Source organism: Fringilla coelebs (assembly GCF_963513975.1).
Source record: "Fringilla coelebs genome assembly, chromosome: 4".
Taxonomy (NCBI): domain Eukaryota; kingdom Metazoa; phylum Chordata; class Aves; order Passeriformes; family Fringillidae; genus Fringilla; species Fringilla coelebs.
Genome location: NC_140032.1, coordinates 29,670,944 through 29,697,471, shown reverse-complemented (window position 1 = coordinate 29,697,471; position 26,528 = coordinate 29,670,944). Strand labels below are relative to the sequence as shown.

At 34.7% G+C, this 26,528-nt stretch overlaps 1 protein-coding gene across 4 annotated transcripts in view; it reads right to left on the bottom strand.

Moving 5' to 3' along the window:
• Window positions 1-574: 574 nt before the first annotated feature.
• MICU3 (mitochondrial calcium uptake family member 3) overlaps window positions 575-26,528 on the bottom strand; it is a gene marked incomplete at its 5' end in the record, with an annotated part of 50,564 nt that continues 24,610 nt past the window's right edge. For 2 of the 4 annotated variants that reach the window (XM_084204860.1, XM_084204863.1), the window contains 9 exons: window positions 575-2,730; window positions 7,985-8,059; window positions 10,710-10,867; window positions 11,845-11,953; window positions 15,941-16,112; window positions 16,438-16,538; window positions 21,641-21,736; window positions 24,078-24,116; window positions 25,451-25,522. In XM_084204860.1, the coding sequence (XP_084060986.1) occupies window positions 7,991-8,059; window positions 10,710-10,867; window positions 11,845-11,953; window positions 15,941-16,112; window positions 16,438-16,538; window positions 21,641-21,736; window positions 24,078-24,116; window positions 25,451-25,522 (816 nt within the window). In that variant the 3' untranslated portion in view covers window positions 575-2,730; window positions 7,985-7,990. The remainder of the gene's footprint in view (window positions 2,731-7,984; window positions 8,060-10,709; window positions 10,868-11,844; window positions 11,954-15,940; window positions 16,113-16,437; window positions 16,539-21,640; window positions 21,737-24,077; window positions 24,117-25,450; window positions 25,523-26,528) is intronic. The other 2 variants (XM_084204861.1, XM_084204862.1) reach the window with 2 other exon arrangements.

The following is a 26,528-nucleotide window of genomic DNA, read 5'->3' as shown; positions in this document are numbered from 1 at the left end:
GCATCCTCTGAATATTAACTTGCATTATTACAGTTTTCTCAACTTACAGAGGAGAACCAGAGCTGCTTTTAAACAAAGCCTTAATTTACACAACTTTTCACACAATTCAGTTGCAGCATGCACATCTTCTGTGCTGCCAGGAATTTTGCAGATTTTTAATAAGGTTTTCTTGAGCCCAGTGACTGTTGCTTATCCGAGGGGTGCCTCTACAGCAGATGGCATATGCCATTACTGTGCCTTGCTTTCACCTGTCCTTGCATTTTCAGGTCTTCTAGGCAGAATTCTGTGGCTGAAAAGCGAAGCTATCTAAAGAGATGACTAAAAGAAGAAAACAAGTCTTTTTTTTTGTCATGGCAAGATTCTCTAATTCAAAGTGCTTACACATTCATCATGTTACCAAAAAAACCCCAGATTATTATGACAAAAGAATTTGAATTATATACACTGCAAAGAAAATTAGTTTCAAGTGCATTTATTTTGAAATAAACAAGAATATTATATGTATATATTCATATTTATATTAAATAATTTTATTAAACATGAAGAAAAAATAGTCTTAAAAACTAATCTGACACTTTCACATTCTATTTAATATTAAGTAACTATAGATAAGAAATATATAGAAAAATGCAAAAATTGCTTCAAGCCAGCCATAAAAGCAAAGTGCACTATTGCCTGGGGCAGTGGAGCAGCAAAATGATGATGGTACAGCTGCTTCCTCCAAGGGGAGGTCACTGTGAGTGGCAGTCATGAATGAAAAGGAAGGATGAGAACACATTCAGTGACTCCCAATGTTTTCTTCTTTCTTCTTTGTCCTTTGCCACTGAAGTAGCAAACTGGGTTTTGCATATGCTGACAAGAAGCAGTGCGACACTTCTGCGTACCGAGACAATACATTGAATACAGCTGATTCCCTAAATGATCACACAGGGACTGCAGCTTACCTCTGCTCTGCTGTGTCAATTCAAGAACCTTTTTCTCAATTTGTTTGATTTATTTCTTGCTGTCAATAGCTTAAGGACACCAAGGTGGAAATTTTGAATTTATTTATCATTAAATATTAACTGAAGTATCATCCTTTGATAGTTTCCTGAACTGGCCTGGGTTTTGCGTTTTATTTTTTTTTTTTTTCAGATAAAAGCTACACTTACCACATTTTTTTTTCAACAATTCTCAGTGTGGAATTTCTTAAAAAAAGATTCCTTCTCATTTTGTTTTGGTTTTTCTACCAGAAATATATGTTACTATAAATTAAGCATTTCAAAACTGAAGTGCACTGTTACACAGACACCATACATCTATTCACATGACATTTAAGATGGTAACTGAGCAACATGTGCACTGAATAAAATTGTAAAAAGTTTTATTTCATGATTTGGAGTAGTAAGATATCTAAAAGCATTATTTTAGTTCTGGTTTGATTGTCTGATTCCCAAATATTTCTGCTTCTGATGACAATTTATTGACATTACTTCAAGTGTGTGCGTATTCAGCTGAAATTATTTCATGGCATGGTCTTTTCCGAAACTGACACAGATTTATTCAATATCCAGTAAATCTTTTCAAGAAGGGTGTAAAAAATATTTGTTTTTGTTTGTGTGGATTTAATTCCTACTACCTAACAATAATGTTAATAGGGAGTAAGGAAATATGCTGCTGCTGAATAGCAAACAAGTAATATTCAAATAATATTACTTAGCGTTGTTCTGTACTGTGCATGCATTCATGTTTTGTTTTGTTTTTTGTTTGACACAAACACAAGCTATTTATCTAGTTTTCAGATATGGCATTCCAGAGTAGCAACTTAGACAACTATAATTTCTATTCAGTGCCACTTCATATAAAAGTGCACTATTCACAAGAAACACATGAATTTGTACTCTACCAGAAACATATCAGTGTATGGCAATAAAATTTATAACAAATATTACAAAGTGTGTGCTACATGAATTTGAACGTTTTGACTTGTCTTTGACACACTGCTTGCAAGACATCTTAAAATCTGTACTATTTTTTAAAGGATAAATTCATAAACATAATTATAAGACTTGGAGAATCTGAACATTGTAGTTCATACAGTACTTTTCCTAGGTAAATACCTATCATTCACATTATAACCGTAACAGCTTTACTCCTTGTAAAATAACAGCCTCTAAGACTTTAATTTGTCCATTCAACTCATGTGTAATTGTTATGCTACTTAAGGTAGTCTCATTTTCAGTTTAGCACAAACTTTTAATAGTGCTTATCTGAAAGTGAATTCACAGTCTAAGCTGATGCAGGCAGTTTCTCTTCACTGCCAAACATCTTCCTGCCCAGGTGTAAGACTTATTTTTGTTTCCTTTTAAATCACAAATTTATCTCAAAATAATAAAAAATAATATTCATACAAAAGAAGGCTTCTCCCACCCACATGGCATAGTTAGTTCATCAATTAAATAAAATACATACTGAAAAGTAGTTTTAAGAGTTGATGATCACTACACTAAGTGGAAAAGAAGTTCTGTGTTTTCTACTGCAGCTGGAAGATTCACCATTCACCTGGGTTAGTTTGTTCTTCATTAAGAATTCATGGGAATAAGTAATTTTAGCCAGTGCAGATAATCCTGCTTTCTTCCTTTATCTCAGCATATCTCGTCTCCGAAATTGCTTCCATAGATCTCTGAGATGCTCACTGGTTACAGTCATCACACAAGAGTAATATTCCTTCCAACCATACTTCGGAGTCTCCTGTGACAAGTGAAAAACATACAATTGGAAAAAAGATACCATTCACAAAATTAATTAATTCTACCTTAAATTTTATTCAGACTAATAGATACTAGATAGATGTTTTAATATTAAAATAGTGAGAGATCAAATTTACATCTGTAAAATGAGAATTATAAATCTGTACATAGGTTAAGTATTCAATAGGCATCCTCACCTCACAGCACACAATTAGCATTCAACAAATAGCCTATTTGTATTAAAAGATGCAAGAAAATATTTCCTCTTTATTCAGGTATGCCCAGATCCCTCTCTAGTTTCGTTCCTTGCTTCTTTGTATTGACACTGTACTAAAAAATTCACCTATGACACCAAACAAAAAGCACAGAAAATTATTGATGTTCATTAAACTGAGGCACTAAAAGCCAAATACCAGATGGGCAGATGACATGAAAACTTCTAGATATTAGATTAACTTAATCCTAAATTTTAGTTCTGCAACATGAACAGTTATCCATTGAATGGAGAGGAAAACTGGCCAAGGGCTGGTCTGGGAGATTCACTGCTCTGTGCTCTATGCTCTCTCTATCACTGGATCTCATTATTTCTTCCACTGTTCCTAACTCCACAAGTCTATTTTCACACTAAGTGTAAAACAGAGATAGAGAGATACTAAGAATTAGAGCAACTGGAGAAACAAACCACTTTCCTCCTAGTTTATATGCTGAGCATATGCCACGTGGTGTGTGGGGTCAGTTGGGGTCACTTGTCCTGGCTGTGTCCCCTCCCAGCTCCTTGTGCACACCCAGCCTCCTTGCAGGTGGGGTGGGGTGAGGAGCTGAGAAGTCCTTGACTCTGTGTAACCACTGCTCATAGCAACCAGGACATCAGCGTGTCATCAAGAGTATTCTCATCCTGTATTTAAAACACAGCACTGTAGCAGATGCTAGGAAGAAAATTAACTCTTAGCTAAAACCAGGGCACATGGTGAGACTGTCCAATACCTTGTTTTGGTTGAACTGAGTGAAGATGTTAAAGAAATTGCCACACTGCAGTGCATTAAAATCCATTGGACACTGAAGCTTACATCTGTTTATTCTTATTCCTCATCTTGATTAGTTAAAAAGCACAGAAGTTTATAAATAAATTGTAGATATTCAGCACACAATTTAATCCACAGTAGTATATGCTGATGTTAAATGAAATATTGGAAACCATACTTACATGAATGCATCATTTAGCTGATGTTTATAGTCAATCTCATGAAAAAATGCATAACTTGCAAATTGCAGTGCATTATTTAACAAAAACATATTCATTTTATTAACCTGTACTTTAAGATATGCATTTATTTTTTATTTTATGAAACAAGTTCATGAAAGTCATTAAAAGAAATGCTGAAATACACTGACTGTTCATCTACTTATTTCTAATGTATGCACTGTTGTTGTATCTACTCTCAGTGTACCAAATCCCCAGAAGGAACAGCTTGTCCACATATTCTGCAATGCTTTCGTGTTTCACTGGAACATTCTGGAACATTCTCCTCCCACTGTATCCAGGTACATTTTTAAGCTTCTTGGCAGGTTTAGGATCAAAAGCCCAAGTTCTGCAATTTCCAATTACTTTTGTAAGATAACCCAGGAAGGTGTGCCTAATCACACACTTCTCAGCTCTCTGCTTTACAGAAGAGCTAAGCAAAAGTCTCTACAAAAAGTAAGCAACAGCCTCTTTCATTTTTTTAAAGCTGTCTTTTACACTAGATGTATTCAATTGCTGTGTGCTAGGAAAGTATAGAAATAAAAAACTTTAAAGATTAGCTACATGAAAAATTTAATTTCACTTGACAGGATGAAGTGTTTACAGAAGAAAGCAATTTATAGTTGAAATGGCTAGAAACGAGGTTCTGAATCCATGCTTCAGTTTTTAATATCTTTTTCAAAATAAATATCCTTCCTCACTCAGTCTCAAGGTATATTTTCAGCTATTAACCATTCCCTCCTAAAAGCTTGTAATCAGAAATCTTGAAAACCCACAATATTCAGAACATCTAGAAATCAACTATTTCAATTAAAAAGATCTTAAGATTCTCAGAAAATTACTAGTACATAGAAATTAACTTCTAGATTTACATTTGTGATGTAATAATTACTTTCATTACTTCAGTAGTCAATAAAATCACAGTTCTGGCCTAAGTATCCATTACAGTTACTGAGCATATGAATAGTTAAGCAAGCATTACTTTAGAAGAACTTGAATCCCTTCATAAGTTGGTCCCTAGCATCCCTTTTTGAAAATTAACTTAGAAAGGGCTTTGTCAGGATTTTCCTAGATAATCCTTGCACAAGGCATTCAAAGCAGAGCTCTCCTCTGTGCTCTGTCAGGCAGTTCTCTACAAAGGTGTTTGTTCAGCTCTCCCTGCAGTGTATGCAAAGGAGTAGTACCTGCAAAGCTGAGTCAGGCTGTGTGCCCTGCAGGGACCACACACAGCTTGTACAGATGCTCCCCAAGGAGAAATCTGCATTATTTATTATAAGGGTACAACATTCTTTGCACTGTGGAGTAACGGCATTAGTGCATTTTAGACATATGTGATGTACAGCACAATGTGCTGTTTATTGCTTGTCAGAGTGCAGATTCACAGTGGGGTACAATCTATGGTAAGCCTGCCAAGTATCTTAATCTCCTTCACCAGAGTTCTACATTTACCATAGAAAAGCACAGTGTTTCAAAGCACAATGAACTGTACATTTATATTTGGAAAAAAAGTAAAATTAATAGTAGCATGCACCTAACTGTGCATACTACTGCACCTGTGGGATGTAGTTGCAGCTGATTTTTGTATTTTATGTACATTTATGTGCTTCTTTGGACATCAGACTGAAATTTAATTACCTATTGAAATGGTTCAATTTCAAATCTCCAATTATTCAATTTTTATCATCTTTTCAAGTTATAAACTAAATGGAAAATAATGATTTTTAGAATTCTGCAAAATCCACTTTCACTCCACAATGTATGGCAAAGACAGAACTCTCTGTTCCTCTCCACAGTACTTTTGCCAAATCACTTCACAAGCCTCGGCTAAAGGTTACATTTCCATTAGTAAAAGTTTACAACAAATCTGAAGAAATATTGTGAGTTCTGCAATGTTTTGCACAAAAAGGAACTCAACAGCCAATAGCTGGCTACATCACTGTAATGCCTGGGCTTGATCTCAGAGGTCTTTTCTGACCTTAACAATTCTGTGATTCTGACTCGTGATAAGAGACAAGAAGCAGTTGCTCAAGTGAAGAGCAGCAGCAAGCTTAAGTGTCAGAAGGGAAGAGAGAATTGTATATATCCAAGGCTTACACTGTATTCTTCAGTGCACAGGCAACAGGTGTTTGATACAGACCTACTACTCAAGCTAGCTTGGATACAATACGAATTTTTGTTACATCCAGGAGCTCCAGGTGGGAAGAAGAGCAGGGTAAATAACTAGAGGCTTCTGCATTAACTCAGTGAGGTTGACTGTAGCCAAGTCCATCCTCTGAAAACTAACCTGGTTTCTTCTGTCACCAAATGGGTAGTGTAGATGTACTATAATTCAATTTTTTTTTGAAAATGACTTTATACAGAATGAGCAACATATCTCCCTTTATAAATCTCCATGGTACATTTTTTTCTAGTTTACATCATCTCAGCATATGAAGTAATTAATTTAGTGCCTGAATTTAGATCAGACAAGGTGTTGATGTATGTGTACTTGATGCTTTTACAAGCCTGTCCTGTCAACAAAATAATTTTATTAGATTTGTTGATTAGATAGTGGATTCCTTTGTGTCACTGCATTTTCTTCCACTTGGTCACAAACCCTTCACTGAAATTATCATGAAGCATCATGACTGTGTAGCATTTTGCCAATTTCCTGTAAGAGCTGTTCCACATCTTGAAAAGTTTACAGTTTAAATAATACTTTACATGAAACTACAACATGGGTTTTGACAAAAAGACAAAGTACTCCTAATAACTGTTTTTAAAAACACATGAGAAAAGAAGAAAGAAATCTTTGAAAGTCAAAAGTTTCAAGTATATAAAGTTACGTAAGATTAAACTAAAGCCATGGCTTCCTCTCATGTGACTAGTGACTTGGATTACTGAAATATGAAATTTAAAAAAGTTTAAACTACTTTATTAGTCATTTACATTTCCCATTAGTAATGTGGAGAAACCAGATGCCCTGTTAAGATCAAATTTCCTCTTCTGTCCCTCACATAGTAGTACAACGCTTCAGTATTAGGGTACAGTATTGAACAAAAAGCCTCAGCTTAATATTGTGCCTCAGAATTAAAGCCAGCAGGGGAATGACAGTCAAACCCTCCTGTCTCAGGAGGATGAGTTGTGCTGGACTCCTCACAGGGTCACTCAGAGCAGACCACTGGCCATGGGGCCTTGCTTGTCATGATTTACATCTCTTTGCTCCTCCCCTTTGTAAAAAAAAAACAAAACATCTGGGAGCCAACAGCCTTCAGAGCAACTCCTGCAAAGTCTTTACATGGAAACAGAAAAACCTTTTAAATTGCAAAGGAACAAACTCTTCCTTAACTCTTCCTTTATGGAAGAAGAGAAATGTCTACTAGTGCAGTGTCTATGTCCCCTGTGTGACAAGCAGTTTCACAACACGGCTACAGCATATGCACACCCCAGGTTTGACCCTGAAATCTGAAGTATACAATTGAACTGTACAAATGGACTTTCATGTAGTGGATGTGTGAAAAGGGCCATGGTGATTATGTGTGGACACAATGCTAATTTTTCAAAATTGCTGGTACAGCATTAATTGAGGCAAAAAGACATGATTGCTTTCAAGAATGTAGCAGTATAAATCACAGTAGAATCAAGTCACTAAGAGTCAGAAAAATCTGCCTCTACAATCTTCCTTGGTAAATACTTATTAGCCATAGGTACCTGAGAAATTACTTAAAAAGAAATAATGGGACAGACAGAAAACAGCAACAGAAACTAAGAAAAAAATACTTTTCCTAATTTCAAACACATACAAAACCACAGCTGGCTCACAGAACAGTGACAGTGTGAGTCAGTCATTACCAACTCCAGGATAAAATTCTATTGCTTCAGTCAAAAACACAACATGATGCCTTGAGCTACTACATTGCTTGCAGCCATATAACCTATTCCTGAGTTTTGGAACAGGAAACAAAGCAGTGACAGTTCAACATTCAGCCATTCCTGCAGGCATGCCAGCACACTCAGACTGGTGGCTAACACATACCGTCATTTATCTGCTATAGAGCTCCTTCCTCACGCAGGATTTGAAAGTAGTATACCTCTGTATAGGTTTGTAGCCCTGTGGAGCAGAAGATGGAGAAGTGTGCAGATGCAGACAACACGTGAAGGCAGCCAGGGGTAAGCATAGGACAACGGTATCATGAAAATACAAAAAAATGGCTTTAATTGACAAATAGCTAGGAGATACAGTATGTGTTATGCAAAATGTTTATCATTTAGTCATTGATTTCCAAGTCTTCTGGTTTAAAAATGGAATTTTTAAAGGAAAGAGAATCTTCCTATATATTTTTAAATTTGAAAAAGAAAGGGAAATAATTATTTTAACTAAACAGTAAGCAAAAAAAAAAGCTTTTCGTGTTTGAACATTTTTAATAAGTTTATGGCAATACTCTGACTGACCACTTGATGGCAGCTTAACATATGAGTTTGCATCCAACTACAAAAAAACAAAGTTTCAGGTTGTGCTACAAAATTGCAGAAAAAGAGAAGTTTCATTTGGTAAAGTCTTCAAGACATTTACTTTTCCAAAATCGTAGCTAAAGGTTGTTCTAAAATGAACATTTATTGTGTCCCTATAAAAGGTAGTACCTGACCCTCCTGAAGTTTTTAAGCTTTTAAATAGGACAAACCTGCTACATACTGACTGATGTTTCAGAACTGCATTTTCATTGAATTTGTGTGACTCTTTGCTCTTAAATAGGTTCACTTTAGTCTGACTATATAATCATAAAATGCCCTTTCCTAAAATACAGTAAAAAATCCTGTAATGGCCTTAAGATTCAGGGCAAACATAGTTAGTGAAACAACTTTTAAAAAGGTAGAATTGCTAAGTACAAGATGTTAATTGTAAAATTGTACTTTAAATCACAGGCCTAACTGAAACTGTTATTTTGGGATATGGATTCAAAACACATTTATTGATAAAGAAAATGTTAGTAATTTGTTAGTTTTTAGCACAAGACAACATTTGAGCCCTCCACATTGTAGGAGCAAGAGGGCAAAGTTTTACTTGTTTTGGACACATTAAATACTCTGCAACTTTTAACATACAAACAATAGGAAGCCATTAATGACACTTTCCACCAATTTTTTCTGGGAAAAAGGTTCTTAGGCATTTTCTACCTTTTATTCTAAACCAAAACTGAAATGGGTGGGGGGTGTTTATTAAGGCAAAATCTTAGCAGAATTTTTTTTTATGAAGGCAAATTTTTGCAGAATTTTTATTATTATCTACTCTTGGAAAAAATTGGTTTGTGTGACACTTTATGAAAACTTACTGGAAATTGTAATTCTTCAGTTTACAACTGTAATGGCCTTGGAATATTACCAATTAGTGAAGGGATTGCATTTAACTGAATTACAGGACCAAATCACAATTGTCTCCCAATCCAGCAGATGGCTAATATTAAACTTAAATTAGAATTATAATTTATGAAAGACTGTGTTATTCTTCTGAATATTGGCTATTCTTTGTAGTTCTTTTACAGTCAACTGGAATATTTTATAGTGGTTCAGGGAAAAGCAAGATACATACATAAGACTGAATAGTGCTTATGTTGATATAGATTCTTAAAATTATATGTGATTTCTGTCATGCATTTTGTGAAATAGGAACATGTAATAAATACAAGAATTACTTAGTAAGCAGACTGTTTGCTGGTTAAATTAACATACATCGCACATTTACAATTAGTAAACAATTAAAACATATAGCTGAACAACTTGAAACAACTGTGAAACAATCATCATTACCACACCATAATAAAAGGAATTGAGGACCAACAAGGAAATAAGTTTGTTACAAATACACGGGTTGTTATCCACATTTTATGTTTGATCATAATATTACAGAAATAACAAGTAAACTATTAGACTCAACACCACAAAAAGTTCTAAAATTAAATTTAGAAAGCTAACTAAAATTAACTAAAATTACAGAAATAACATATTGAAATGTGACCTTAGGAATCATAATACAATTTAAGATTTATGTGTAAGCAATAAAGTAATAAGGTTGTTAGTTAGAACACCACTTTACATTTAGTTTAAAATGTTAACACCTGTCATAAGAAGAAAAAAAAATGACTGCAAGTAATTCCCTGCCCTCTAGCTTATTATAATTGAATATTAGATTCAGGGTTTCATTATTAAAATCAGCTCTGCACTAGAACACAGCATTGTTCAGCGCCACTCACTAATTTTTATTTGAAAATTAAAGCTACCTTTTAAAGCTACAGTCATTATGAGCACTTGGTATTTTATATAATGTTTTAGAAGAGTTGACCTTTAACTAAACTTCTTGAGCTCGAGAGAGACAAATTCTCTTTTCTCTGCATGCAGTACAGACATAATTGCTGCCATTGTTAAAATTCTCAATGCTAATCTATTAATCCCACAATACAGAAGAAATGACAGTATACAGGGGATTTCACATCTCCTGTTGGTTTGCACATTATGAAGCTACACCATCTTCTCTAAATATTGCTTTCTAACAAATAAACACCAAAGAAGAATTTAAGAAGGATTTTATCTTACAGATTGCTTCAGTATTTCTATAAATGTATAAATGTATGTCTTAAAATATATGTCATAAATGTATGTCTTTAAACATATGCACCGCTGGTTTGAAATCTACAGTTGCTACAGATTCTAAAGGAGTGGTAAGTAGCAAAGTCCACTGAGATAACTATAAAAATTAGAATCCTTACCCTAAACCCTCGATTGAGTCTGTCCTTCATAATGCCAATAAATTCTTTATAACTCAACTGGTCATCTCTGTCGACATCAAAAATCTTGAACACTGTGTTCACCAAATGTGGTGAGAGCTTCACACCTGTGGCTACATACACAGCACGCTTGAATTCATCTGCATAAGGAGAACACCAGGAAAAAAATTAAAAAGGTGAATTTAAGGGTACTTTGTGAACAGCATATTATGAAATATAACTAAATTTTTAACTCAAGTTTTCACATTTAAATACTCAAAAATATGAAAAAGTGGAAATGAGGACTGAATTTCACAGTACTAAACCAAGTTCTTAACTGATATAAAATGACACTGCTTAATTGGTGCCAATTATTTTACAAAAAAGATAACAGTACATATACTGTACTATGGGCAATAACAAAGTTAGAAAATCATATTATAATTAAACCTATGCTACACATATGGCATTTACTTATTTGACACAAAACAGAACCCAAGAAATAGAGCACAGAGAAAATGATACGATCCCTTGGTAAGGCCACATGAGGTAGGACCACACTGGTGTTATGGGGTCAGACTCATGAAGAGGCTACTTGAGGAGAGCACACAAGTCTGACCACTTTGCATATTGCTCACCTTGTGTTCCCCAGGCACCACAACTGTTTTATTAGGGATTTTAGTAGGTACATACATGCCTGGTTCTTTTAAGTACCCACTTACTGATTTGTTAAAAATCTGTCTGACCTCTCTTTGGACCTTCTGACACTGTTTTCTTCTACAGCCTTCGTAGAAGGCCAAATTTCAGATGCTCACTGCGTAAAGAAATGCTTATGTTTACTTTAATCTGATCTCTCACTTTAATCTGATCTCTCACTGGTGTCATCAAGTGCCTCTTAACTCTTGTATTGCAGGATTTGATGGACAGTTATTCTGCATTCAGCTTGTCCACCACTTATATGACTTTACAGGATATCTCTTATGATATGACCAAGCCTTTTTCTCTCAAAGCTGGAGTGCTTGAATTTTTAGCCTTTTACTGGAAACATTAAAACTACAAACTAGGAAATTAAAAAAAAAAAAATTGTCAATGTTCTATATGGGTATCAATGGATTTTTATAAAAACAGAGATACTTACCTTGACCTATGGAACGACTTGCAAAATTATACATTTGCATTGCAATTGTAAAGTCTTCTAGATTGTTCAAGAATTGAAAAAATGATCTAAATTCTTCAAATGTGATACCCTAGAAACCAGGAGAACAATATGCACTGTAAGAATTATCAGTAGTAATAACAACTGAATAAACAAACCTTGCAATTATATATGTCAACTTCATTTAACAACAGATACCACACCCATTTAAAAAAATGTATTTTTAGTAAAAGTCAATGAAGTAGAGAACTGGAGTTTCTTGAGGAATGCAGTATGTCTTTTCTCTCTGTGACTGCAGCAAGGCAGCAATTCTCACCAGAGCAGTCTAAATACTGTTCCATTGCTGAGAGAAATTTTTAAGAATTCCAGGATTATTACAATATGATAGTCAATACTGAGAAAAAAATTCTAGCTTTGGATGAACATTGGAGTATGTTTACTACTGAAAACCACTATTATATATATGTAAGTGTATGTGCTCATATAGATACATTGAGTGGATTAATAAATATATGTTATGATCTACCTTAAGCCAGTACTTGAGAGTGAAATTTTCATATATCCAGATTTAGACACCCAAGTCTCTTCATCTGAGGGTTTGCAAGTACTGCAGGACTCGTCCAGCTTTTAAAAAATCAATTGCATTTTGACCAGACTTTAGACTATCTTCTGTAAAATTTCACTGAAAGTGTTCTTGTCAAAAGAGTTTTATCTTCATTCCTTGTAATATTTGTTCTGCTCTTTTCTCATCTTATTTAGAGATCCAACCAACTGATAAACTATCTCTAAATTAATTCTGAAAGAGACCTGAAAATGAGACTTTGAACTAAGCCAGGACCATTGCCTATATCAAATTCCCACTGGTCTCAGCCATCTTGAACATGGAATGGCATTCTGTGTCAGACCTTGATCTCCTTGGACTCCTTTAACTATAATTCCTGGCTAGTTTTCCATTTGCTTTTATTATTTTATCCTATTTCAGTACTTGTCTCTGAAAATATACTTGAAGGCAATAGTAAGACCTGTGAGCCTTTATGTTCAAACTAAAACATTGATCTATATCTCTGCTCAAACATATCCATAGTCTTTATAGTAGGTGGAACACAGGAAACATGCAAATGTAGGTTTGTGCCAGAAGATGGCAGAGGTTGGATGCTAACCCACAGTAAACAGCAAGGACTGTAGAAAATGTGGAGAGCAGCATAATATTGTTATAATAGAAGAATTTCATAGGCCTCCACACACTTGAGAAGTAAACCCCTGCTTAAGTGATCGTACCTAACCACTAGCTAAGATTTATAAACTCTTTGGAGAGCTTGGCCCACCTCCATCACGAGTTGCTTTTTTCAACAAGCAGATCCTTCACAATTAGAGGAAACCCTCATATACACAAGTAGAACTACCACCTTATTTAAATTTTTATATTAAAAACTGAATTTAGTATTATCAATACTTTTTGTTTCATTACATTTGACACTATTAGTTTATGTGTCCAAGTTCTAGTTCTTGCATTATGTTTAGCCTGAAAGCTCTATGGGACTGGAATAACTCTGCCATGCATTTGAAATTCTCAGATCATTTCTCAGTCAGGAGCCTCAAGTACTATGGCAAAACAGCAATCGTAGAGAACATCCACTCAAGTCTTCAGTTGACATTTTTAGGTTCACAGATCCTTAATGTGCACCAATTTGTCTGTAAAAATTCTGAGTGCAAAAAATAAGTGTAAGAGGTCAGGCTACTGCAAAAATCTTGTTTGTGTGCATGACTTTTGCTTTTCCTAATAAACTCCTCTTTCTCATCCCTCAGTTTTCTGGCTTTTACCCTTTCAATTCTCCCCCTGATCCTGCTGGTGGGGGAGTGAGCAAATAACTGCATGGGGCTTGGTCAATGGCTGAGATTAAACCATGACAAAAAAAGGATGTTAACTTTTTCATTTAGATGGACAGATTTTATTTTACTACAGCAAAGAAAACTCAGATTAATGTACCAATGCTGCTAAAAATGCACAGACTTTCTTCAGGAGCTGATATCCGTAGTAATTCATGATGCCAGCTTACATGAATCACTGCTTGGCATCTAGTTAGTAAAAGGAGGAAGACATCCTGTGAGCAGGCAGCATGCCAGCTGAACATTTTAACATGATTAAAATATGACAAAAGATCATCAGGCTGCTTTAGGGGCTTCTTCGTACAGTGCCATGAAAGGTTAACACTGCCAACTGTGAGAGTATGGGCATATTACTTTACACACTCGACTAACTTTGCTTCTGAATGGAACCCTCTGGTTAGTATTAGTATTGCAGCATATCACTGTCATGAAATAAAGAGCAAATTCTATAATTTTCAAATTATAGTGTTATGACAAGAGCAAAAAAAAATGTGACAACATTTGAACAACATATGAACCCCACCTCCATGGCAGTAAGAGTCAAAGTCCTATTCTTAAAAGCCTGAGGCCAGCATAAGAGACAGCACATTTACCAAGCCAAGGATACAAAGTTATGAAAAACAGGGATGGCTTGTTTCCCTTAATGGAGGTATAGCATTATGACATACCTCAAATACCCAAATATATGGCACCCGTCCAGTGCCAGATCACAGCACAAAAACAAACTTGTAACTGAGTGAAAAAGCTTTCTACATGGAGGTTTTCCTTAACTGTTGGTCTCACCAGAGACCAAGAAGAGGAAAGTACAGGAGAATACTTGCTATGACATTGAAAGACTGCTACCTTGTGTTCAAAAGAAAGTGCCTGTATATTTACTTAACTTCACCTTTGACATTCAAAGTATTTCTCTATAACTACAACTGTCATTATTTTTCAGTTTACCGAGTGATACTTACATTATTGTTTTTATACAAGACCCAAAGTGAGTGTTTTTTTGTTTTTTTTTCCCTTAGATTTCCATCTGGAACCATGCAGTTATAGCAGTTCTGTTGCACTGTCTTGGCTCTGAATATTGAAAGCACAGACCTTTTACAGCAGTTTGATCTGAGCACCTCAGTGCCTAGACCAGGAACTTGGAAAGGGTGACTGAGCAGGAACTCTGATCCCAATCTTACCACGTCACCTGACACCTAAACTGGTCAAAAGAGACTGCCCTGCTTTCCCAGCTATATTTAACACTCAGTGGCCCTAACTGCTGTACAAGCACAGGAAGAATCAGATAATCCAGATATCTGAACTGAAAACTGTTGATTTTTGGAGTGTGCTTCTATCAGGTCAGTTGACTGATCTTACTTATTGTGATGACTGAAATTAAAATGTCATTCCTCAAATAAAAACAGAACCTAAAGAAACTGTTCAAACTGATTTATTACTTTTCTTTGCAAGCTCTGCTGTCAATGCTATTAAAAGATATAGCTATTGAAAGAGTTAGATTTCTAGGACAGATTAATCTGATCTTCTTCTGTAAACACAAACAGAAGTATATCCAAAACATCTCTTGTTTGGAGGGCTACTTTTAACATTATCCTATAGATTATCACCGATGCATAGTTGCTACTACATTTCTCTCAAGATACGTTTTGACAATGTATTTGTTGTTAAACAAATTAAGGACTATCTACCTCCTGACCTTTACTTTTATATTATCATTTCTGTCTCTTCAGTCATTAAAAAACCCACACACCCAACAATAATTACAAGCAATTCATTAATAAGACTATAAAACAGTAAGATAAAATGTGATGTTATTTCTGAGGAGATGCTACTCCAGTGGCAGTGGAAGGAAGGAAGGAGAGAAAGAAGAAGAGAAGGAGAGAAAGTGAGGGTTTTTTGATAATTCATTGCTAGAAAATTTTTATTTTTAATGTCTTATGGTTTTTGCAATTTAACCTGTTCTATCTATCTGTTATGTTCTAGCTAAACTTCAACAATACTACTAGCTATATCCTATGGAATATAATTCTATGCTATTTACTCTTCTACATTTTATTCAGCAAGTAATCTGAAAAACCAGGCATGCAGTTTATGATCAAAATAAAATCCTGGTGCTAAGTAATTCAGTCCAACAAAGCTATGTTTTCATGTTATTGATGCTGGGACTGCGTGCTGTGGCCCACTGCTAAGCAATTACCTTTTCTTCAGGAATACTGCCACGCATGTTTTCCAGGTAACTTGATGTATTTTCCACATTTGTATACCTCAAGAGAATATGAGCAAAATCTTCCTCACTGATGGTGTTCATCCCATTAGAGTAGGAAAGGAATTCTATCTCTAGAACCTCAGTTTGCAGGTTATCCATAAATCTAAAGCACAAACAAAACATGAAGAAATTGTCATACTTTATATTTCTACTGTTTGTGTCCTTAAATAAGGACAGGGCTGGGGTATAACCTTTCCACCCCAAACGAACTAAAATTTGCAGCAGCATTGGAGGAGGAGTTTTTATTATTGGGCCACTTATTGTTATATTTTGCTCTTTGTGTATATAACACACACAAAAGGAACACAATCCATACAAACATACCTACACAAGCTATGGGTATAGTAATATAGTACATATTAATTAGAACAACTATACAAATATTTTTGCAAGATTTTTTGCAAGGATTTAATGAAGTTGAGACTCACCTATAAAAATCTTCAAAGTTCAGTTCTGCTTTTCCTTTCTTGCCAAAAAAGTGTACAAGCAGTGTAGTATCTGACAGTGAACTTGTAATATCATCAGCACGCTTAAATATTAGAATAAAAAAAAAATTAAAGGCCATGATTGGATCAGATAAAGAAGTATAATCTGAGAATACCTATCATCATAAGAGACTTATCTTTTAAAAGAGTTTGTATTTCACAGTCTTCATAAAGTCTTTAAGAAGATTTTAATATTGCAATCCATTACATTAATTTTGCCATGCAATTTTCACACTAAATAGCAGTAGCTGTTAATTGCGTTTAGTAGAAAGCAGTTAAACTAACACAACAATGTAATGGTAGCTGCAATGAAGGGGGAGAAGGTATGAGAAATAAAATCAGAAACTTGTGAGGAAAAAAAAATCTCATCAGTTAAAGTAAACCATAAAATGTAACTCCCTTTGTACACAATCTTTCTTCCCTTCTACTATAAAACTACAAAGAAATTAGAGTAGTTCATATACTCTTATTCCATATTTCAAAAGTAAGTATGTAGTTGTGTTCCACAATCACATCAGTTAGGTGCACTTTACATGATCCTTTTCACTAAGTTGCAGATAGCTACGTCTTGAATGTTATTGCCCAAACACATTTAAAGCACCATAATTGGAAAATATTTTGAAATAACGAAGCAATATTTGGATTACTTCTCTTAAGACTGTTCCTCATGTATCGGATTGTGGTCTCTGTGCAGGACTGGAATCTCTGAATATGCAGTAATACTTTTTCCTTAATAAATAACTAAGGTTTTGAAAGCCAGAATTAGAAGTGAAAGCCAACTAATTTTCACCATTTGTAATAGGAAAAGTTGTAAAGAGGAATCCAAACAGAAGTAACTGTCATCTGTGTATAGTGATTGCACAATATTCCACTTTTTTTACTACTTCACTACTTCACTACTTTCACTACTTCATTATACCTATTGTATCTATGCATTGATTTTACTTCTTTAAAAAAGAAGCTCTTGATACACTGAAGAGCTGAAGAATAATTCAGTAATATAAGGCTCTTAAATAAGCCACAGTGGCCCAACATGATACTGTCCTCCTGGCACTAACATGCTTCTGCCAACATTAGACATTTAAAAAGTAATGTATTTAGTCTCCTTACTGCACCTGCTTATGGATTACCTCCTGTCCAAGCTCTCATTTTTCTTACAAAGACAAGAATTTCTGAAAAGCACAGAGTAGGAGAGCAGTCTCTGCCCTTCCTAGGCAAGCTACCACCCATTAGGACTGAGCCACCCACATTAGGACTCTAGTGTTACAGTACAAAACAAGGCAGGGTACAGAAACCTAGCAAATATTTGGGAGCTGTAACAGTAACAATTTATCACTGTAACAATACATTATAAACCTGCGGGATGTAACATAGGTACAGAAAACTGTTTATACAGCTCTATAAAAATCTATATGTATAAAACTGCAAGCCACACTCAGGAGTCCTTAAAGTCTGACTCTATTTCTTCACTGAAGGGGCTATAAATTTGTAACAGACAAAGAAACTCTAAGTGAAGAAACCAGGAAAAAATTTTGAACAATATGCAATAGTTCAACATCATGATAAACCATGTACCATGAAAAAGCACTTCACATCTACATTCTCTAAAATGCACTATATTATTTTCAAATTTACATACTGATTTGTAAAAAACATAAGGTGCAATATTCATTAAGAGTATTTATGTATCAACAACAAGGGAAAACACAAGGCAGTAACAACACAAATCCCTTTCAACATCCAATCTAAAGAAATGAGAGAGACTTTTCTGTTCTTTAGTATAATCAGTTTAGGATTCTCAAGATTGCATTTCATGTACTCTAGCTTCCTCTTTATTCTCATATCCTTCTCCAGGGAGAAATAAGATGACATAGTGTATATAGAGGTAGAGATATTTCATGCCCTTCAATTAAGACAGCTCTGCTCTTCAAGTGAGCAAACTAATTCAGAAAAGTAATCACTATTTGTCTTTTAATATTGTTACCCTCCACTACAGGACACAATATACTGAAATGCAGATACCCTGATTTCTTATGTCTTTTAAGCAATTAAATCCCTGAGCACATTCAAACAATTTCCCTCAAGTACACTGAAAAGATATCAAATGTTAAATTGCAGCCTTTCATCTTGCAAAAACATTTCAAAACCTTAGACTTAGGTTGCATTCACCCATATCTAAAGAACCATTTAAAAAACCCTACAATCTCTAAGTCTTTTCACAATTCCCACTTGGTTGGCCTCACTAAATGAAAAAACCCCAAACAAAAACCTCACTGCAGAAACTCAACCCAATATGCTTCTCTGAAAACCAGCAGGCAACTGAAAACGATTCCTGTGCTCCTTCTGCACTGATAGCATTAAATAAATTCTCTTTTATATGGTAAAGAATAAAACCAGAAGCTTTAATAATTTAAATCCATTATTTATTTTTCATGATAAAATTAATTTTATTTATTTTAGATCACTGAAAATTAAATTGCCTCACCTGTTTCCATGTATACAAATACGAGCCTCAATTTTGATCAAATATATTTTGCAGTCATTTAAATGAGAATAAGATCCTTCTCATTTCTCTTTACCTTTACAATAACTGGAATACAAATGCAGGTAAAGAGACAAACCGAAGACAAGTGTTTCAATCACTTGATTGACTTGCTGCATAATGGCAATATTTTTTTATTTCCATTTTCTAGCCTGAAGTGCATAAAGTCTATTTATTTTGTATTCTGCAAAATTAGTTTCAAGTTCTTGATTAAGAAGGGTTGGTTAAAAGTAGGTAATGCTTATAGGCATTGATTCCACTTTTACCAACATATTCCAGTCATAAAGTATGTATATTACGATTTGATTAATAAGAGCTTTCTTACTGAAAACTCTTGATTTTTCCAACACTGATAACTAACCTAATGGTTTCCAATTTCACTTAGTAATTTAAGAATAAACCCCAAAACTGAATTTTGTGATAACTGCAATATTCCAACAGGATGGTGGAATTGCTAAATCACTAAGTACAGAAACAGCATTATACACTGTCCTAGAAAAAACTAGTTGTGATAAATAACTTTACTCTCCAAAGAGACCTTTTGATTCCCATAGCAACAAACCTTATTTACACTCCTTTTTGACTTACATATAGCCTTCTCAAAAGCCTTTGAAACAACACAGACCCCAGTGTCACCTTGCTTCATGCCACTTTCTCACTACAAATAGCTATATTATTCAGATGCAAGAGTACCTGGGAGAGATAAGAATATGGATGAAAGCCAGCTGGCCCAAACCGAGCAAGATAAAGATAATTACAGTGAGAAGTGGGAAATTGTCAGTGAAGAAAATGTAGAACATGATTTTTCTTCATAAAATGATTTACAAGTGAGCAGACAGGCTTTTTATACACTTTACAGAGAATTTCTATCACTACTAAGTATAGCTGCTATTAAGCTTCAATAACAGTATAGTTACGGATATTAGTCTGAGGCATCAGATATGAAAAAACCCCTCTCTCTTCAAATTAAACGTGTGTAGAGATTACCAAACTTAAGTCCATCTTTACTTGGGACTGAGTTCATGCCAGCTAACTGTACATTAAGATGACATTTCATTCAGAAAACTCAATGACCCAAGCTTCTTGAATTATCAGTGAATTTAGAAACCTTCTCTCCCCTCTAGGTTTCCTTATCTGACTAGACAAGAGCACTGACATTCTGGATTTTAAAATTTGGTGTAATAAATTAGGATTAATGACTGGATTAACAATTCAGAAGCTCATGAGCATAGAAGCAAGGGAAGATAGGCTGGGTCTACTGCTTTACTGAAGATTACTAAGTATATGTTATTACTATGGATATTGCTATAAATATTGTTGTAAAACTCAATTCTGTAACACTACATTTTGTTTTGTTGAAGGTCAAATGAACACAAGCTGAGAGAAATACAGAAAAGGTTTATTTGATACCTAGGAAATGTAGGCTCTTCCTTAAAAGAAAAATCAAATACCTTATTTTGTTTGGCCCATAATTAAAATTCAAATAAATTTAAACAGAGTGCTATGACTGCATTTATAAACACAACCATGAGTATGAAGATTGACACTAAAGAAGAAAAAGCCCTATGAAAATTAATGAACAGCAGACTGATATAAAGGGACTATGAGTAAATTAAGCCTGGAAATTAGAAATAAGTCCATTGAAGTCCTCAAGTTATTCAATTGCTTCTGCAGAGGAACAGCAGGGACAAAACACTAATTACTTTCAATGTGAAGCACACATTGCATCCAAACCAAGGAAAAAGACTGTTTTACTTTACTCTAGAGGTCACTTTCAGTTTCTTGTTCTTTTCTCATTATGATCCTGCTTAGGAAACATGGAACTCTGAGACCAGAGTCAGTGGGGAGTTGTTGTAGGTTCTCAATGCCACTACCAGCAGAGCCATTACTCTCACTGTGTGGGCACAGAAAAGCATAACTTATCTAGTCTTCTGACTTTCTGAAATGATAAATACAAAGAAATATCTTACTCACTTATCTAGAAGCAGATAATGAAACAAGAATTAATAGAATTTAAAGCATTATGAAGATTAATTTGACGGCTCAGAGGTACTTCTAGGCCTCCATAATGATTGTGTAATATTACAAAAGATGGACCAATGCTTTGGTTACCTTAAAACACTCCTGGTTTTCTTCAACAATTAAAACAATTTTTGCATTATACTTCTTGTGAAGATTGGTTCTAATAATATACATAAAAAGCACATTAAGGACATAAAGATTAAAAGCTTAAAGGGCTACAACTCTCAGTAAAGTTGTCATTTTACTGGACCACACCTAAATGACAAAGGTTTCCTGAATTACTTCTCTAACTGCAAACTGCCATAACTATTAGTGTTAGAAAATGCTTCTGAAGGACTGAAGAAGACTTCATCTTCCAACTCTTTCAAAAGGTAACTTTGCTTCTTCTTGGAAATGGCAACCTTCAATTATCACATTGCAGAGAACCAAATGCATTTGATCTGAGAACTCTGAGATTTAAAACAAAAAAGTAATTAAAAGGAAAAGAAGAAACAGGGTGCATAATGTAAGAAAGCAATGAGAACAGAAAAAATAAAACAGCAGTCTGTTTATGGAGCAAAGACCAGAGAGGTTGTTTTATACCTCCGCAAGGTCTGAAAAGAGTGCTTGGCTTGTGCTACGTCTCAAAGTATCCCAATAGCTTCTGGGGACAAGGTCCTCTCCTTCTGTTTTAAGAACCTGCAGTTTCAAGAAGCACAATTGTTTGAAAAACAAAAAACAATGGAACAACCATTTACAAACTTTAAAGTATTTTCTAACTGATCTTCAAAAGCAAGGCTTGGTTCTCTTGCTTCTAAACAGTGACATTTTTACCAGTTACATGATACTTTGTAAATGAAAGGAACGCTGGTCTATTACAGCTATTTCCCTAATGCTCTTGGCTGCGCCAGAAGTATCACCAGACTCCATCTTCCCAAACACAATAAATTCAAGAAAGCAGAAGTGAAAACATTTACTAAAAGTGCATATCAAAATGGCCACTTAAACTCAGCATTTTGCCATTGGTTTTTTCTATCAATTCTGTTTTTCCAGAAAATATTAATTCATATATTTATAAAATCATTTTTCATTGGTAAAATAAAAACATCACCATATAACTAGTTATATAAAATAATTTCATCTAATATATATGATGACATCATTGCACCAACAAAAAAAGGCAAAAAACAAGCCTAGTAAGTTCATCTTCAACTGTTAACATACTTATCAGGAAAACACTATACACATCTGATGATCAAACTTACTTTGTCACCTTGTCATGAGAATGAACACCACATTCTTTTATGCATACAATTCTAGAATTATCTATTTTAAGTATTCACTGAATTTGTTCTCTTACTGGAGTTACTTTAGTCAATTGAATTAGTACTTCTGGCTGTGCACATTTCATTTCCATTACATGCATCACATCACAGTTATCATGTTCTGGTTGGCATTTGGCCAGTGAAAGCACTCATGCAGTACATGCCAAAGCAGTCTCAGACACAAATGCAGTATGCACCAGAACATGACTTCAAAGAATTAACCTATGCAAATGAAAATACTGAAATATTTAACTCATTTAAAACATCACCATATGCTTTTTATGGCCTATGGACCTCAACACATTTTTAAAAAATTGAACTGATTTGTTAGATGAAGCGAGGAGAAGGGCCTCATTGCAGGAGGCAGCACATTGGACTATCCCAGACATTTTAGGGTTGCATCTCCTTGGAACCTGGGTATCTTCAGCTCCTGAGGACATCAAGGGAAACAAAAGACTGCTACACCTCTTGTTTCAGCAGGAGAAATAGACCCCAAAATTTCTATTTTTGGAGATGAGGGATTTACTGAATTGCTATACACCTGGGTCTCCTTTCCATGGAGATCTCCATTCAGATAGTAGGAAGGCAAAAAATATGGCACACACCTGGGCAAGTGCTTGGACACGGCTGCAGTCCAGAATGAGATGTTCTTACTGCAGCTGAAAACTACGTAAGTAGAATATCTAACTAGTTTGGTTTCAGTTTGAAACAGGAGGAAGCATGGGAATACGGCAATCACTGTCCAGCAAGCTTTGCTACAGTAAAGCCTGATCTGAAATCTATTGAATGATAAGGCCTTGCATATTCTACTTCATTTTTCTTGCATCATTGCAGTATGCACATCATGTCAACTGCACATTTTAATTCATCCTGCATAATTCTTCAATTGTAGGTGCCAACTTCACAAGAAATAAATCTGTGAATAATTATATAACGAAACAAATTTTAAAATTGGAATTTCACTAGTCATCTAATTCTCCTGAATCCTATCCCCACACTTGGAATATCACAATAATGCCACAACAAGATGAATTCTGCTCTTTAAACACAAAATCCATCTGTTTTTTAAAAACTGTTTTACTTCTGCATGATCCAGAAATTAATTAGGCCATGATGAAGACACTGAAAACCTCAGAAGATCTCTTTCTGCTTCTCTTTTTCAGCCCTCAAAAACTATTGTAAAGGAGTTTACTGTCACCTAAGTAATACAGGGAATATTTTCTGTAAAATCCTTTCCTAGTTCAGCACTGGAAGTTCTAATGTATTTGTTCGGTAGGTGAAGCATAAAAATAGGAAAGCTCTCTTCAGGTTTCTTTTTGGGGGGTAACAAAGAGGTGAAGGATTCAATTGACTAATTATACACACTATACACAAGGAAAGAAAGAAATGGATGAAATGACTCATGCAGGATGACTTAATTTCACACATTAATTAAAAATATGTCTACAGTTTATTGAAATGTATTTTGTACTTTCCCTTAAAAATACTGTTTCCTCCATTTCATATAAATATAGAGCAACCTCTCCTCCTGATATGCTGGCATGTTCAGCATGCACGCAACAATCTTCTATGTAAGTCAAGATTCCTCACATTTTTACTGATTAGCAGAAATAATTTACTTGATGAAAAAGATAAATACAATAGATTTTCTTATAGCACATTATTTCACCTCACTGGTGAAGACTGCATCAATTGAAAATAATTAGAGTACATACACTGTTAGTAGGAGTATGATATCCATAAAGTTGAAGACGCTGACATACAGCAAAAATGGGCCAAGCCAAGTATCACATGTCAGAATGAAGACAAAAGAAGAGGGAAAAAAGACAACAGAATAGGTTAAGACAAGCAAATCTTTACTTTATATATATTATTATTTTTGTTTATTTGTTTTCAAAATGAAGAAAAAAAAATGGTTTATTTTCAGTCTTACTCATCCAATTTTCAAAAGAGAAGTACAGGTTTTTAGAGATTACTCTCAGGAGTTATGCGCCATTCTGCCATCTTTACGTTCTCCAAAAGCTCTTCCTTCAGGTATAAGTTTCCTTTGTTCAAAATAAACAGTCTCTGAGAGATTCAACAACAGACCTACAGTTTTGAAAAGCTGAGCAGGATAGGTCTCTCTGGGTGGGAAGAAAAAAATCCTTTTCTTCTCAGGGAAGGTTTAAAAAGTAGTAATTTTTGAAAATCATACTTCCTGTGGTTTCAGGGACAAAGAAGCGAGACTGAGCGTTGATGTTGGCAAAAGTATAATGGACACTGAGAAGCTCTATGAAGCTGATATGTCAAAATGTTTCTTATAACAAAGAATTTTTTCCAAAAATATGCAAACTGCAAATGAACATAGGTTTTTTTTTTTTTTCTGCTCTCTGTTTGGCAGAGATTTGTCCCTGAGATTTACTTTTCCAACAGTAAAAGAAGTACCTGGTATTGCTGCCATCCAACAGACAAACCACCACAGACTCATTTATTTATGACTTACCTTTTATTTATTTGCATTAAATGCAAATTTGACATTATGTGAGGACCAAATATCCCACAAAAATCTATTCAGATTAATATATTTGCATTGGTCATAAGAATTATTTAGTAAGAATATAAATTTGAATATAAAACCTAAATTCAGTTGTAACATTTCATAATCTGTTTTAAAACTGCTGTGTGGTTAACAAGCACCAGGATCAGAAGGTCTACATGAACAGCTTTAGTTAGTTCTAAAGCAAGTGTGTAACTTGGTCTTCCCACTGAGCTCTCTCCCTGTTAAGAGACAGTAACACTGGCTCATTCCTATTCACTTTTCCCTAGATTTCTAAACTCCAAATGGAATCAATTCTACTGTCATAACATCTACTACAGTATTTAAACACTATTTTTTCCTTCATATAAACCACTTACTCTTTTTTTCCAGTAACTGCAGTTTAGGCTAAATACTGCTTTTTTCTACATGTGAAGTTATGCCTATTCTTCTAACAATATGAATTTAGTGTTTAAAAACAGTGATCAACGAAAAATATACACACATAATTTTGTACTACATAAAAAAAACCCCAAACAAACTATCAGATGCAACTTTTCTGATTTTACTTACCAGCATTGCACGTTTTTCTTCATCTCCTCTTTTTTCTCTCTTCTCATTTTTTTTCCTGAAGATCTCTTGGAGCTAAAAACCAAACCATTTTGTTCACATTTAGTGTTCAGCCTGTATTCATATACATAACAACATCATAAGGAACATTACAAACACTATTAAAATGCAGTTCTTTACTGTGATATCAGAGTTTCAATGATGCTTTATTGTTCATACTCATGCCTTCATGTTCCTTCTGTGACTTAAACCATCACACAGAAAGGGAAAAAGGAAATATTTTTTTCCACAAAGTAAGGGTAACAATTCTACTTGGGAGCACAATACCAAGAATGTCCTATTTAGCCAATCTAGCCAATATAAAAAGGGGAAGTTCCACCCTTTCCACTACCTCCAGGCACATCCTTTCGTGTCAGGTTCTAATTAGTGTCTCTGTGGTTATGTAGTCAGCTGGATCAATCTTTTTTTCACATTAGTTTCCAACCTGATCAGTTCTTACTCCTGCTGGCACAAGGGAGGGGTAGAAACACCTGGTGGGGGTGAAACATTCCCCTTCAGCAGCAACAAACTACTACTCAAGAGTAATTTATCAAGTACCCTTTCTTTTCAAGTCTGTTCAAAGAATACCTTCAGGTCCTGTAAAATACCCCTTTCACAACTATCTCAACATGAAGAGCTTTAAACATTACTTCTGAGAAAACCTCAAATACAAGATTTCAAACATACAGATTCTTAAGCATATTTATTTTTGTAAAATCTTCAGAGTAAGAACTGGATTGTACTTATCTTTCTCTGCAAGAATCTGTTTTATTTAGGTATTTTTATTTATAGTAATATCAATTAATGTTCCCAAACCATTAGAAAAAGGTCTCACAGTGTTTAGCAATAGAAGAAAGTATTAACTATGACACCATCTAGGTCTCTACTGGACCTTTAGCTTTTATAAAAACTGCATGTGAAAATATCATACTGTCTGATGTAGCATTTGTTATCCTCTAAGTGGGCTGGAAAAGGAATAAACCCTGATCTGAGAAACTTGCCCAACCTAGAATATAGGTATTTTCAGAACCAAACACCTTGG